At 52.7% G+C, this 14426-nt stretch overlaps 3 protein-coding genes across 3 annotated transcripts; 2 read left to right on the top strand and 1 right to left on the bottom strand.

The window, feature by feature from the left end:
* Positions 1-1014: 1014 nt before the first annotated feature.
* JN550_012993 (uncharacterized protein) lies at positions 1015-2465 on the top strand (the record flags this gene model as incomplete). The annotated part of the gene is made up of 5 exons (XM_049311531.1): positions 1015-1181; positions 1230-1337; positions 1393-1800; positions 1852-2410; positions 2463-2465. The coding sequence occupies 5 exons, from the start codon at positions 1015-1017 to the stop codon at positions 2463-2465; spliced, it is 1245 nt and encodes a 414-aa protein (XP_049165043.1).
* A 2155-nt stretch (positions 2466-4620) lies between these two features.
* Positions 4621-6749, bottom strand: JN550_012992 (uncharacterized protein; the record flags this gene model as incomplete). Its single annotated transcript, XM_049311530.1, has 3 exons — positions 4621-6179; positions 6250-6566; positions 6643-6749. The coding sequence occupies 3 exons, from the start codon at positions 6747-6749 to the stop codon at positions 4621-4623; spliced, it is 1983 nt and encodes a 660-aa protein (XP_049165042.1).
* A 5790-nt stretch (positions 6750-12539) lies between these two features.
* Positions 12540-14198, top strand: JN550_012991 (uncharacterized protein; the record flags this gene model as incomplete). Its single annotated transcript, XM_049311528.1, has 5 exons — positions 12540-12560; positions 12615-12952; positions 13031-13495; positions 13552-13587; positions 13643-14198. 5 exons carry the CDS (start codon positions 12540-12542, stop codon positions 14196-14198), a joined length of 1416 nt encoding a protein of 471 aa, XP_049165041.1.
* Positions 14199-14426: the final 228 nt, after the last annotated feature.

Raw genomic sequence — 14426 nt, 5'->3', positions numbered from 1 at the left:
TGCCCGGCCATTTTCTGAACTGACAATCATGGTAGTTCAAGTCGGCAACATCCATCGTCGACACGATCTCAAATTCCTTCGGTAACTATGTAAGTGTGATACTATTTTTGTCGTCATTCCCCTCTCCAAACCGCTTTGGCTTGGTTTCAGCCGTAGAATCAGCTACGATCCCTTGGGTGAGCCACGGGGTCTACATGCTGTGTTTCCCGCTTACCCAACTTACTGCGCACAAAGTCGGCTCCCCTTCTTTTGCTGGCTATCGCATTCACCAGATGGCGAAATTTTCTTGAAGCCGAGGCCCCGCCGGGCAAGAATGAACACTTGTGCCATGAGAGAAGCAGTCGTCTTTAGCGATGGGATGCCTGTCACGCTGGATTTCGACATTGGCAAGTGCTAGTGCTCGATGTACGGCCTGATCGAAATCATCGAAAATTCACCTGCAATGAAAACCCACTAGTGGGGCTAATGCAAAACTTGGCTTTTCACCCCACCCCACTGTCCGTTCGACAAGATCACTAACTTCACCAGCCGCACAGTTTAGTCACACAAACATCACACGGCTTTGTGAGTTCGACCTACCAACAAACCAAATACTCTAGTGCCCCGGGAAATTCTCGATCACGTGTGAACAGTAAGTCTCGAGCTTTCCTTTTCAAATCCGTTCTGCATCCTGTGCACTGCCTCAAGAGAGGGCCTGGTGGATCTGCGGGAGATCGCGGGATTGCCATGCTACGACATTGAGTTATTTGCAAAAATCCAGCTATGATTCAAGGACTCTTTCATCTGAAGTATTTTCCTGCATGACGGCGACTATACAGGTGGTCACTTAACAGTTCCGTTCTTAAACACGGACCACCTTCGAGCAGTCGCCCCCACTTCCCCAAACACGGACCACTCCTGAACATGGAACCATTCACGACTGATATCATCCCGTCTCACTACGTCTTACCGCATAAAGAATCATCTTGAATTTGTCCTCAGATTGCAACTGACATGACGTACAGCCACTTCATCATGGACAACTTCACCCCATACAACGGCCAGCCGCCATCCAATGGTTCTGGTTCTCAGGGCGACGGCGCCTCGCAAGGTGGTATGCCCCCTCTGCCTCCCAATGGTCAGGGTGGTGGGGACGCCGCCGGTGGCTTCGGTGGAAGTGATCCCGCTCGCCAGACCCTGTGGTAATTTCCCCATCATCTCGTACCACGCATTGATACTGATGACTGTAGGATGGGTGAGCTAGCTGGTTGGATGGATGAGCAGTTCGTCCGCTCCATTTTTGCCTCTGCAATGAACGAGACTGTGCAAGTCAAGATCATCCGCGACCGTCACTCTGGGTAAGTTCTCATAATGCAAGATATGTGTCATGAGCTAGTTCTGACTTGTAAACAGTAACGCTGGCTACTGTTTCGTCGAGTTTTCCACCACCGAGGCCGCCCAGAAGGCGCTACAGCTAAATGGCTCGCCCGTTCCCAACACCGATCGCCACTTTCGCCTGAACTGGGCATCCGGTGGTGGACTGGTTGATCGTCGCGATGATCGCAGCCCTGAGTTCTCTATCTTTGTTGGCGATCTCGGCCACGAAGTCAATGAGTTTGTTCTGGTCGCCTTGTTCCAGGCTCGTTTTCCATCGTGCAAGTCTGCCAAGATTATGACCGATCAGCAGACTGGCCAGTCGCGCGGTTACGGTTTTGTGCGCTTTAGTAACGAGCAGGACCAGCAGCGCGCTCTCGTCGAGATGCAAGGCGTTTACTGCGGCAACCGACCGATGCGCGTTTCGCCGGCCACTCCCAAGAACAGGTCAGTCTACATCAACGCAACTAATACCGATATTCAGTTAACACGCTCTAGAAGTCACCAGGGTGGTCAGTTCCAGAACTTTGGTGGCCACCAGATGATGCCTCCCTCGGCTGCCGTCCAACCTCAGACCATGGGAGGTCCATGGGTCCAGCAGCAGCAGGGCTTCGGTTTTCAGCAGGGCGGTGCTGGCTACAACCCCATGGTCATGAATCAATTTACTGACCCCAACAACACCACCGTCTTCGTCGGCGGTCTGTCCGGATACGTTACCGAAGATGAGCTTCGCTCGTTCTTTCAAGGATTTGGGGAAATCACCTACGTCAAGATTCCTCCTGGCAAGGGCTGTGGCTTCGTCCAATTCGTTCACCGCCATGCTGCAGAGATGGCCATCAACCAGATGCAGGGTTATCCCATCGGAAACTCGCGTGTCCGCCTCTCTTGGGGCCGTTCTCAGAACAACTCAGGCGTAGGTACTCCATACCGTCCTGCTCCTCCTCCCCCGCACTATTTCCCTCCTGGCCCTCCTGGTCCCCCCGGCCCCGGCTTTGGGGGACCTGGTTTTGGCGGCAACGGGCACCAAGGACCCCCTCCTGGTGGACTTGGTCCTCAGGTAAGCTCCTGTCCTGCTTCCACCAGTACGAAAGTTGCTAACGTCAATCTAGTAAATGCTTTCTAGCATCGCATTCCGGCGTCCAGCGTTCTGGTGTTCGGGTTGTCGGTCATCTTCTGCGTGTTCGTTCGGTCTCGGCTTTCTAAGTTTTCTCGGCGATGCATGAGTTGGCATCACGTTCATTTTCCTTTCATTGCGACGTCGTCTCTGCAACTCACGAAACCTGATACGAAAATGCGAGGTTGCATCAAGGGGGTATTGGGTTTGCCTTAGGTAGCGTGTGAGGGCTGCTAGCACGTCGACCATGATACATTTTGGGACGAGTCCTTCTGGCAGCAATGTTCGGGGCATCATTCCATTCACCTCTCACTTTGAAGTTGGCGTATGAGCATCTGCCTTACAGCATCGGATTCGGAGCACCGAACGGGATCAACCGTCGTCTGGAAGGCGTTTTGAGGCTGATTCGGTTGGCACATGGCCTAGGAAGGATACTGGTGTTATAGCCCTAGTCATAGCTAATGAGTCTGAGCTGATATGGAACTCAATTTGTTCTCAACACGCGCCTGTCTGTCGTGTAGATGCTGCAACCTTGGTCAATGGTCTCCAAGGTAGCTCAATCGTCGAGTGAAATGATGTAGACTTAATGCTAACTGTGGCAAACGATCTCTATCGAGGCGGCGTTCTAACACCGACCTGATATCGACAAGCGTCTTGGAATTCGCTGTAGCGGCAGTCTGAATCATCACGAGTTGCGCCGCTGCGTTTTGGTTGATCAGCAACGTCCTCATGTTTACTCGTGCTGGTGTCACAAGTTGTTGACACATCTAACGGTGGACAGCTACTTGGATATACATAAGGTGTACGGTATGGGGAGGTGGTTAAATCGTGTTGTTGCATCAAAAAGAGAAAAAAAAATCGAAACACAAATGCTATCTACCTACTACTAAGAACGATGCTTATATTGCTTCCTTTAAATTCGGGTAATTCTAAGCTTTTGTTTAAGTTCTAATTCAAGGGCCACAATATGGTCTTGGTAATCTAAGCCAAGAGAGCCAGTCCAAACGACACAAAGCAGGCATATGGAGATAGTTGCGAATGTTGATTGATAGTCTAAAAAGAGCAGAAGTTATCTAGGTAGCCAGGACTTCAACGCAATGTAAAGAACAAAGCGACTGCAACCTCTCTCAGGTCTAGCGAGAGCTGCAGATTGGCTGACGTTCAAAAGTATCCTAGCTATCAGTCGAAAAAGAGTGCTCTCCTCCGATACAAAAAGATTCGATGAGGTAGGACCCAGCGTGGATCGAACACGCGACCTTAGGATGATTGCTGTATTCCGAAGAACTGCAATCCCACGCTCTACCGCTGAGCTATGAGTCCCCAATGGATGCGTTACAACGTCCTGATTGGTGGTTGAGAATTCGTCCTCTATTGTAATATGAAAAGTATCCACTTAGTCGTAGATCCTAGCTCGAACCTATACAGCGACGGCGGTCGTCACACAACTACTATCAAGGCTTCACATTCAATCATATTCAGATGCCATAGTACTGAGTACTTGACCACCGTCTCTGACCCTTGTAAAGCCAGAACTCTATTAAGGGCTGATTAACCGTATAAAGGGTTTGACTTTGCTCGACTCATGGGTATTGGAACAGATCTTCTGCCGCAGGCGTACTGTGACTTGAATTGTGCCGTGATAGCTACGATTGCACCGCGACCACTATATACCAAAAATGCTCGGCAACTTGTAGTGTGACCAATGATATTGGTTGAGATAGCATACGATCGCCTCGCGTTGCCAAGCACATATCCCAAGATCACATCCTCCATCCACGCCCTAATCCAGAGCATTGTTGATAAGTCTTTACGTATTCCTACTTTTTCGGATGTTATGATCGTACTGGATGACAGAAAGACCTCCATCTACATCCCAATTGTGGAAAATAGTGTCTACGATCGATTGGCGACGGCCGCCGCGTATTGAGAGAAGTACACACAGCTGGCCACTCTATACAAAGTTCGTCTCTATTTCATGATCTGGGTATAATACGCTGCTTTTGATGTGGCAAAAGAATTTCGCCGTCTCGTTCCAACCGCAATGGCTGATAATAACACTTGCCTACAACATGGCCCACGCTTCTTATCCGGTTGCTCTCTAAACTGAAAATGAGTACGCTCAAACGCCATTCAAGTGCAATCGCCTACATGGATCAATCCATGCCCTCATCCTCATCTAAAGGCTCAACCCTGACGAGGATCTCTTCTAGCAATCCCTCTAAAAAGGTCCCCACCTCGCGGCCCATACCCACAGGCTCGCTTTTGTCCAGGCGGTCAATTTCTTTGCACACGTTGGCCAGCTTGTAAACGTGCTTGCGTATCTTATCATGCGCTGCTTCGGCCCGCTGTCGCTGCGGCGTAACGACGTGGTCGTTCCGATACAGCTGCTGAAGGCGAATCTGGCGTCGCTTGAGAGCCTCCTCGAGCGCCGGGAATATGACGTCGTTCAGAGCATCGAGCTCGCCATTGGGATTGGAGGGTGCTGGGGGGGGAAAGGACTCGGGAGGTGGTGGAACCTGCTTCGGCTGTGCCTTGGACGGGAAAGCTGCCTGGTGTCCAGGTTGCTGGTTGATGCCTTTCTCGGGTGACTGCTGCGACGAGGCGGCCCGGAAAGGGGGGATTTCTGGCAGATCGATAACGCCAACCTTGGATGGAACGCGTTGCTGCTGCTGCAAGTGTGACTGCGAGGCCCTGGGATTCAGAGCTGGCTGGGGGCTGCTAAATTGTGGCTGTGAAACGGGGGTTATGTTCAGCTGAGCCATGTCCCGCTGTAGCTGCTCCTTCAACGCACGATCAAAGTCAGCGGATGCCATGGTCGGCGGCGGTGGCATCTGTTTTGATAGTGGTCTCGGGGTGCTGGGGTCCTGCATCTGCTTATATGGCGACGCTGGTAGAGGTACTTTCGTAGGTGATGATGGAGTGACCCCCTGGACGGGTTTCCGCTGGGGTGACGTTTGTCGTGCAGTACCAATCGATGGAGTGTTACTCGCCTTGAGCGTACTGGGAAGAGGTGGGTTGGCAAAGTCTTGGGTCTTGGTGGGCGAGTTACTCCTCGGTCTTTCGCCATAGTCGCCGTCTAGGGGTCTTGATGCCCGCGCGTTCCTCGTCGACTCGTCCATAGGATTCAGGCCAGGGCGGTGGACCAAGCCGCCTCTATCGCCAACAAGGCGCACCGTGCCAAAGTCCCACATGTCCTCATTGACGGGTTCTCGCTCTCTCACCTCGTCAGCCCCGTCCAGCGACTCGTCGTCTTCCGACTTGTGCGTGGCGCTCCAGCGACTGTGGCGCTCAATCAACTCGGTCAGATACGAGGTCTTCTTGGCCTTCCGGATGAAGGGGTGCTTCAGGAGGTCCCTGGCCGACGGCCTCTCCCTGGGATCTCGCTGCAGACATAGCTCGATAAAGTCTTTGAACGCTTTGGTGAAGTTACCCTCCAGCCTCGGGGGCGGGTTCTTGGGGATCAGGAACAGAACCTTCATGGGGTGGATGTCGGCGTATGGCGGCTCACCATTGGCCAGCTCAAGCGCCGTGATTCCCAACGACCATATATCAGCCTTGTGGTCGTAGCCGGATTGCTTGATTACCTCGGGCGCCATCCAGAAGGGTGTACCGACAAATGTGTTCTTCTTGGTCATGGTTGCCGAGAGCTGGCCAGATACGCCAAAGTCGGCCAACTTGACTTGCCCGTTGGACCCAAGGAGGACATTGGCGGCTAAAGGAAACAGACTGTCAGCGAGCAAACCGGCAGGATATAGGCGCGAACTCAGCCTGAGATGCCGTACCTTTGACGTCTCGGTGAAGCTTCTTGTCCGAGTGCAGGTACTCGAGGCCGAGGAGCAGCTCTCGCATGATGATGGCTATGTAGTCGTCTCCAATGTGGCCGGGCTTCATGAGGTCGGCGCAGCTGCCGCCGGAACAGAACTCCATGACGATCCATAGCTCAGCGCCCTTGGCATAGGAGCCGTAGTATTTAGTTACATAGGGCGACTGCAGCTCGGAGAGAATGGCAATCTCCTGTATGATGTCCTCGACTTCATCTTCGGCGCTTTCAATGTCGATGATCTTGATAGCGACCGCATGGCCGCTCTTCTTCTCGACACTGGGCAAGGCGGTCAGCATATCTTTTTCGGCCTTGTAGTTCCCAGCCAGCGGGCGATCTAGCCAGCCACACGTACCCCTTGTAGACCTTGCCAAAGCTGCCCCCTCCTATGCAGTACTCTTTTGTGTAGAGGAGCTCGGGATCCAGCGCCTCATTGCTCTCGTCGTAGCCGTGCTCTGCCATTGTGTGTTCTGCGAGGTGGCTGTCGTCAACAGCCGATGTATGTGTTATTTCGTTACGCGTCAATCGTCACTTCGTAGCCCTCTCTACTCGTCCCTCGGCGGGGCTCGTCGGTGCTGACCGGGGGCACGGCGAGGATGGGGTCGAGGAGGGGGGGAAACAAATGAATGCAGTCGGCGTACAGCTCCAGACAGGAGCCGGCGACCCGCGTCTTCTCGGGCAACGGTTGATCAATCAGCGAGGACTGGCCGCCTCAGTCCCTTGCGACGGTATTTCTCCTGGCGAACCGAGTCGGTCGATCCAGGCGACAGCTCGACGTGCTCGACGTGCTCAGGCGCCGGCGCGTGTCTCCTCTGGGTGGGTATACCCTTGTGCTGTACTAACTTTTATGTACCGGCGAGACTGGCCGGGCGGGGTGGGCAAGAGTGCGAAAGAAAAACGGGGTGTGTTTCCGAGATGCTAGAGAACGTCCAGAGGCGGCCAAAAAGAGGGCACTGGCGGTCAATGCATGAAGCTTGAAGGAGCGAATGGGTACAGTACCACCAAGATGGGGTAGTAGAGGAGCAATCGTGGGAAACAGAGGGGTGCCTGTGTTATTGTTTGTTGTCATGTCTGAGAAGACGCTGGGAGCGAAGGATGGTACAGGTATTACGCATTACGACCATCCTGGACGTACCCAAGCGACCTCACTACCTCACACCTAACTGGACTCGGCCACTAACCACCTACCGTACACCGGACTATGTACACCCAGGCATCTGCCTCCGCTACGGGCTATCTGTGCCTTGCCTCCAGCTCCAGCTCAAGCTGGAGGTACCCGACCCTACGGACGAGCAGCAGGTCCCAGGGTCTGTCTGTCTGTCTGTCTGGTTCGTCGTCGCTCGACCCGGGGTGATAATAACAAATCGGCCACCCCGTCGTCGAACGCGGGCCATCGATTGGCTGCGGCGCTCAGCTGCACGCATGCAACCTGATCGACCGAGAAACCGCGACGGCACGACTGAGATCAAGCAGATCCGATCAATCATCATTGATCAATCCCCCGCCGGGGCGTCCAACGCGGCGCCCTGATAGGCCCATACGCGCCTACAGGCCAGCGCCCAGGTTCCCCCCGGATGGCAGACTCAGCCAGGCACACCGACCGGGCTTCCAAGGTGGCCAGTAGCGCGAAAGCCCGTCCTCTGGTCCTCTGGATCTGGGAAAACAAGCCCGCTGTTTCACCGCAATGTGGGGGGAACCGCCATCATCCAGGCAGGCTAGCTTGGCATCTTGCTTGGGTATCACTTGTGACCCCCGTCGGCGTTTCGATCAACAACAACAACAACTTGGGATTTGGAAGACGAAAACAGCGGGCAACCCGACAGCCAGCTAAGTTGGTTACCAGTCACAGCCATCAACAACTGCGTATCGCCGTCTGTATAAGTACGTACATGGTCACATCTCAATTCATAGTAACTGCGCATTCCTCTCGTTGGGCTAGATATCAGGTACAGAACTATACTATACCAGGACACGTCCGATATCCACTGCAATAATTGTCTGCTTGTGATCAAGACATGGCCATACTGACTCCCACCTACCCGCCTTGGGTGCATTTTGAGTTCAACTTGACCATCTCTTCGCTCCTACTCCCTCAAGCTACACTGTCTTCAGATCCGCTACGAGCGACTCTCGACGGACATCCGCTTGTGCTCCTCCCCGGTTGGTCGTACTGGCGCGTCGACGCCCTCCCCGATGTCTGCAGTGAATGCGCCAAGGACTCGCCGTCTTGCTGAACCTTGTCCTCAGATCCAACTTCGAGGCGAGTACCGTACACGTCTGTGCTGCCTCTTCTTGAGTGGCCACTTTATTGACCGGACTTCTCCGCGGGCAAAGTTGGCGATGTCCAGATCCCACTGTTCGCCCTGGCAGTCATCGATGATGCGCACTTCAATGGTGAGCAGGTTGGCGATGAGGATGACTTGCTGGATGACAGCCTTGCACACGTTGACGGTTGCCTCGTATACATGAGCGACACCCACTGTGAGGCAACGCCTTACATCAGGCCAGCTGCGGAATTCCAGCTTGGTAAACTCCTTCAAAAAGTTGACTACCCACTCGACGTGCGCTTTGCCAACATGCCAGTTCCCACCGCCTCTTCATTGGCTCCCTGGATCTCTACGACAAGGCTGGGGCAAGTAGTAATTGTGGCAGCAGCGTCGGAGCAGCTTTCGAAGCTCGGTCGTGTTTGGGGACAGTGGGCCGGTGCTGGCCTCGTACATCTGACTACTATAACTGATCATTGACGACATTATGGCAAAATCGCCGACTGATCGCTAACTAGCTTAGATGCAGCCTACGTTCACACCGCAGTCGACGGCACCGTTGAGCACTGGGTAGCCTGCCTGGTGCGCGTAGGGATTGATGTATCGATCCCTGGCCGTGGCTTCGTGTTTATCTCGAAATTTGGGAGATACGATGGGAAATCCGAGGGACTGGGCAGGATCGCCGAGGAGCATGCGAAGGTATGCTTCATGGTATGTAAGTGAAGTGTCCACCTTTAGCGACGATGACGATATCGGGCTTGAAAATTTTGGCATGCTGGAGCGAGAGGCCGCAACGAGTGTACCGACTGCAACAACATCAGTGATGTTGATGGCTTCCCGAAGGAGTTTGTTCTACCAAATTGCGTAGGCCGCCTTCTCCTTGCGTGGTGCCTGGGGCCATTGACGCGGATCTTGCTGCGGCGATGGCACTCTGCTCACTTGCTGGCGCTTGGGGCGGAAATCGACTCAGCTTGGCGTTGGTGCGACCAGGCATCATTGTCGGTGATCTTGCGCGAGGGCCTCTTCTCCTCGAGTTGAGAGAACTTGTGTATGAGCCCAGTGGCCTCCATGATCTCGCCATCACCAATTGATTCAACTTATGTGTGGCGGGTGTAAGACATTCAGACCGCGGCGATGGAGGAAGGCTGGGACTGGTCGATGAGCTTCTCAATCACCTATTGCTTGACGAGGGCAGGATCGATGCCAGAGGCGTGAATCTTCTTGGTACCTTGGAAGATGGTCTTGGTGTTCTTGATAATGGGTTGCTAGCGGTTGTGACGTATGACATCGTGGAGTAGGAAAACTGGATCACCTATTGTAGGCAGGACAAGTTTGCCGTACTTGGTGGAACCAAGAGAAACATATCCATCTAAACTATACCATTCTCTTAAGCAGAACCGGGCAGAGCCGGGCAAACGGCTTTAAAGTTGACCTCCGCGGCCTTTAAGGAAAGCTCGAGCTTTCTTTCGTACTGGAGGCCCCTAGTTATACTAACTATCCAAGACTCGGTTGAAGCGAGATAAGTCTCGTTAGGGTGGGTAATCTCAGCGTGACGGTCAGCAGCAGTTAGCATACTGCCTTGATTAATAGCACACGCACCTTTCGCATTCGACGCCCGTCTTACTCGTTACAATAAGCCTTCTTCATGACGCCAGCCATAAATCGACCTATGTGAAAATTCTGCCCTGATACGGCAGAGACGAGCTCATTCTGGTAGATGACGAGAATGTCTATTTGGTGATGGGGGCGGTCGGGGCTCGCCGGCTGCGTGAAGACCTTGTTGAGCTAGGCAACCTGGCTTGTGATGTGCGGCTCGCGGTCTTCGATTAGTATCAGATTATTCCTCGTCTCCTACTCGGTGACGTGAAAACACGCGCTCTGTCTTGGTGGAAATGCGGTAACATCGCAATTTTGATCTCGAGCCAGACTTTGCCAGTAGCGCCGGGGCAGTCTCGCTAGTATTTTGAGTGATGGGGAGATCCTTAGACAGCGCCATCGAAACGGTGGACCTGGTTAGAAGCGGAGTCTTGTTCGAGTCATCCTGGAAGATGGTGCCAGGAATAACAGTCGACGAATGATTCTCGGGAGGGGCATAGCAAAACACCTTTGAAGGTGAGTCCATCAGGGTTCTTGTCCAGGTTCATCTCGCCATAGTACCCGATGACTTCGGTGCCTCCGAAATGCGCCGCCATACAAAACCAGACACTACTGTGCCATGGTTTGCAACGTGACGTTTCGCGTTCGACTTTTCTTGGTCTGGTCAGATTCTGAGATATCGGGCGAGTAGAGCATGCCCCGGGAATTAAAGTATCATAGACGGCGGGGGATTATGATAGAAAAGGGAAAGGGAAAAGATGAGTGTCTAGGAAATAAAATATTCAAGAGTTACCATTGTGTGGGTAAATAAAGACCTTGAGACGTGCTGGTCTTGTGATCCGGCGAGCCCACCTCATCAAATCGACAGCACTTTCGTTCGCACCCAAATAATACTTTGGACCGATTGTTGCAGAGTTGATTGTTGTGATGACAATTGACGTTGCACGTTCATGGGTTGCAATTCTGCCTATGATTGCGAGCCTGGGCAGGCCGTGGATATTAACAATCAAATAAGGCATAAATTAACCAACTGGACTTGGCGGTCTCACTCATGTCTTGCAGAGCATTGAAATTGTCTGTGGAAATATACCTGAGTAGCTGTATATTATGTATACTAAACATTGCCTCGTGAGGCCTCTTGTTTACTCCTTATGATCTGATGGTCATTGTTGTCTCAAAGCCAGCAACGGATGCATGTCCACCGATCATCCATTTTCATAACTTTGATATCCTGGCGAAAGGAGTTAAAGAAGTGAGACGTTATATTTTTAAACCTTTGTTTTTATGATATCTAGGGAGTGAGCTTCGTGTGTAGTGAGAAGCTTGATTGGTGTAGTAACGAAGTCATAAGAGCCATGAGCAGTTACAGGATCTGTGCCTTTGGTATTGGTATTTGAAATAGAAACAGCGCCCCCCCTTGGCTTTGTATTAGAGCCGCTTTCAAGGGACCGGTTAGATCATGGCTAACATATCGAGCTGGGGATAATTGGAATGGAGTAGATTTGGGGGCCGACGAGAGAGAGAGAGAGGGACGGCGGAACGATGATAATGGAGGGCCACCCGGAACTCACTATATCAGCAATCGATAATTGGGTGATATATAAAGGGAGTCATGAATTGTTATAGTCGTCCGACTATAACAATTCAAAAGGAGAACGAAATCCACGAGGATTTAGCAAGGGCTAAGGATATCCTCTGTACGCGATAGAGCAAAATGTGAATGAAGATGGTCGAAGTCGACACAATGCTCTGCAGGACTCGAGTCACAACTCTCCAAGCGAATGGTATATTTGCTAGATCCCTACAAGCACGACTCCTCCACTGACGGGAAATCGAGGCTGCAAGGTTCAAGTTCTGCAGTCCCAAGGACTCTTCAACAAGATTAGAAAGTCATGTGACGAACACTTCAGAACTCTTAGCCCAGCACACCATGCCAGGAAGAACTGACATTTATCCACCCCAATCACATGGGTTTCTCAGGGTTGGTCCAAGAAAGGCGCTTCAGACTCGCGGACGCTGTCAAGGGCGTCGATTGTTCAAAGCACCAAGCGCCAACTCAATTGGTCGGCTATAATGGTTGGTGACGTCAGTAGCCTGGCAATGTCCTGATACTGTAGCCCCGGGCCGCGGGAACCAACCATGAATTAAGCGAAACATACGAGAGATCCAGTTACCGCGCTTGGTGCCCACTGAGTTGGAAGCGAGAAGTTTGCGGGCCCTCACTCTTTAAGTTCCCACGTTCTATATACTGGGTACCTAGGTACAAGGTAGATAGGCAGGGGTGCCGTGTGTGTGTCCTACCCCGCCAACACGGTGTTCTCTTGTGGGACGCTCTCAGCGATGGATCAGATTGAGTTTGCCCTCATGTAGGCGTCGGCTTACAGACATATCAATGGAGGAAAATGGCGCCCATGTGAGCAATCTATTGTGGGTCTAGGCTTATAGCACATGAGCTGACTGGTTGCAGGATCGCAAGCCGTCCGAGGCCTCTGCGGAATCGGGCCCGGCGCGCTCAACGTCGAGTGAGACCAGCAAGGCAAGCCATCATAGCGGAAGCTCGGGGAGTCTGCTCAACCGCAAGCCGACAGGTTACACCATACCTGACCCGGTCTCGGTCGAGGAGCATGGGAGGACCTGGAATGCTTATAGAGAGGGCAAGTACCTGCTTCCGAATGATGCGCTCGAGCAAGAACGCCTTGATCTAGCGCATGAAATGTGGCGACTGCTCATGTTCGGAGATCTTGCCTGGGTTCCGTTCGCGGACGAGCCGCGCGACGTTTTGGACATCGGAACGGGCACAGGCATGTAAGTACCTGGCCTTACATTAGGTGACGACTGGATCTTTGGTGCTCTCGTCTCTGAAGTTGGACAAGCCTGCAACAGGCGCCGGCGAGGTGCCTTTCATGGGCGTCAGATTGTAAAGCTGGCTGACTTTGCTCTGCGAAGCTGGGCCATCGAGTGGGCTGAACATCATCCAGCATCGCGCGTTGTCGGTACGGACATAAGTCTCATACAGCCTCCGGAGGAGAGTATACCCTCAAACTGTACCTTTGAACGGGATGACGTCGAGGAAGAATGGGTTTTTGACAGGCTGTTCGACTATATACACTTACGGTCGATGCTCACATGCTTCAATAACCATACCAGTGTCCTACAGAAGGTATACGATAACCTGCGCCCGGGCGGGTGGGTGGAGTATCATGAGTACGATCCAGAAGTCTTTGGCAAGGACGATGCGAACCAAGAGGCTCTGATGGCCTCGGCCCTATGGCAATGGTGTCAGCGACTGTTTAGGAGTGCCAAGCGGTTTGGCCGAGATATGTTGATCGCACGCCGGTATAAACAGTTGTGGGTATATTGAAGTCTCAATCCCATTCTGCGTAGACGCTGATACAGGATCACAGCTTATTGGATGCGGGCTTTGTTGACGTTACGGAGAGGTACTGTGATGCTCACCCTTTAGAACTCGCGAATTGCAATTCTAAGCTTGCGCAGGATAATACTGGCCCCTAATAAACCCTGGTCGACTGACCCTCGAGAGCGCCGGATCGGGCAGTACATGCAAGCCAACAGCCTCGAGATGCTGGATGCTGTATCTGCCAAGTTGCTACTTGGCGACGGCATGTCGACGGACGAAAGCGAGCAACTGAACTCTCGTGTCCGCGAGTCCTTTGCCAGCCCAGACCTTCACCTGTATTCCCGCATGTACGTTGTATACGGAAGAAAGCCCAGGGAAGGCGAATATGTTCCATCGAGGAGCCAAGCACCAGAAGGTACGGAAATTGTACCAAAAGCCGAGGTCAAGACAGAGTTGCAACGGGCCTCTCGGGTAGAGAGCATAGCAACGACAGATTCTTCAACTGAGAAGGCATTCAAGGCCGACGGTATCGTGGCAGCCGGGGAGCACATGCCAACGGAAAGCCGTCGGGGCATGGCTTCAGAAGAGTTACCACCGACCACAGATGCAACTGCAGCAGACACCAGTGTTTACGCCGATCAGCCCAATTCCCTAATTGGAGCAAGTCGTTCCAGCCGGGGCTATGGAGACTAACTTACAAATGTCCCACGTGTTTCTTCACGTGGCTGAGGTTAGGACTAAACTTGACTGCCTTTTTGGGCACCAGCAAGTAGGACTAGCGGTAGGCAAGAGTGTAGGTTTTGTTTTCTCAAAGAGCTGGGATTTGTTGTTCTGGGGCTTTCCCCTACAATTCCGCCACCCACCATTGCGGATTCGGAAGAAGGGAATTGGGACAGAAATTGGAACGGAAATCAGACCGCA

This window comes from Neoarthrinium moseri (genome assembly GCF_022829205.1).
Source record: "Neoarthrinium moseri strain CBS 164.80 chromosome Unknown scaffold100_Wmoseri_CBS_16480, whole genome shotgun sequence".
Classification (NCBI taxonomy): Eukaryota; Fungi; Ascomycota; class Sordariomycetes; order Amphisphaeriales; family Apiosporaceae; genus Neoarthrinium; species Neoarthrinium moseri.
The sequence above is the reverse complement of the archived record's forward strand: the minus strand, read 5'-3'. Positions and strand labels throughout refer to the sequence as shown.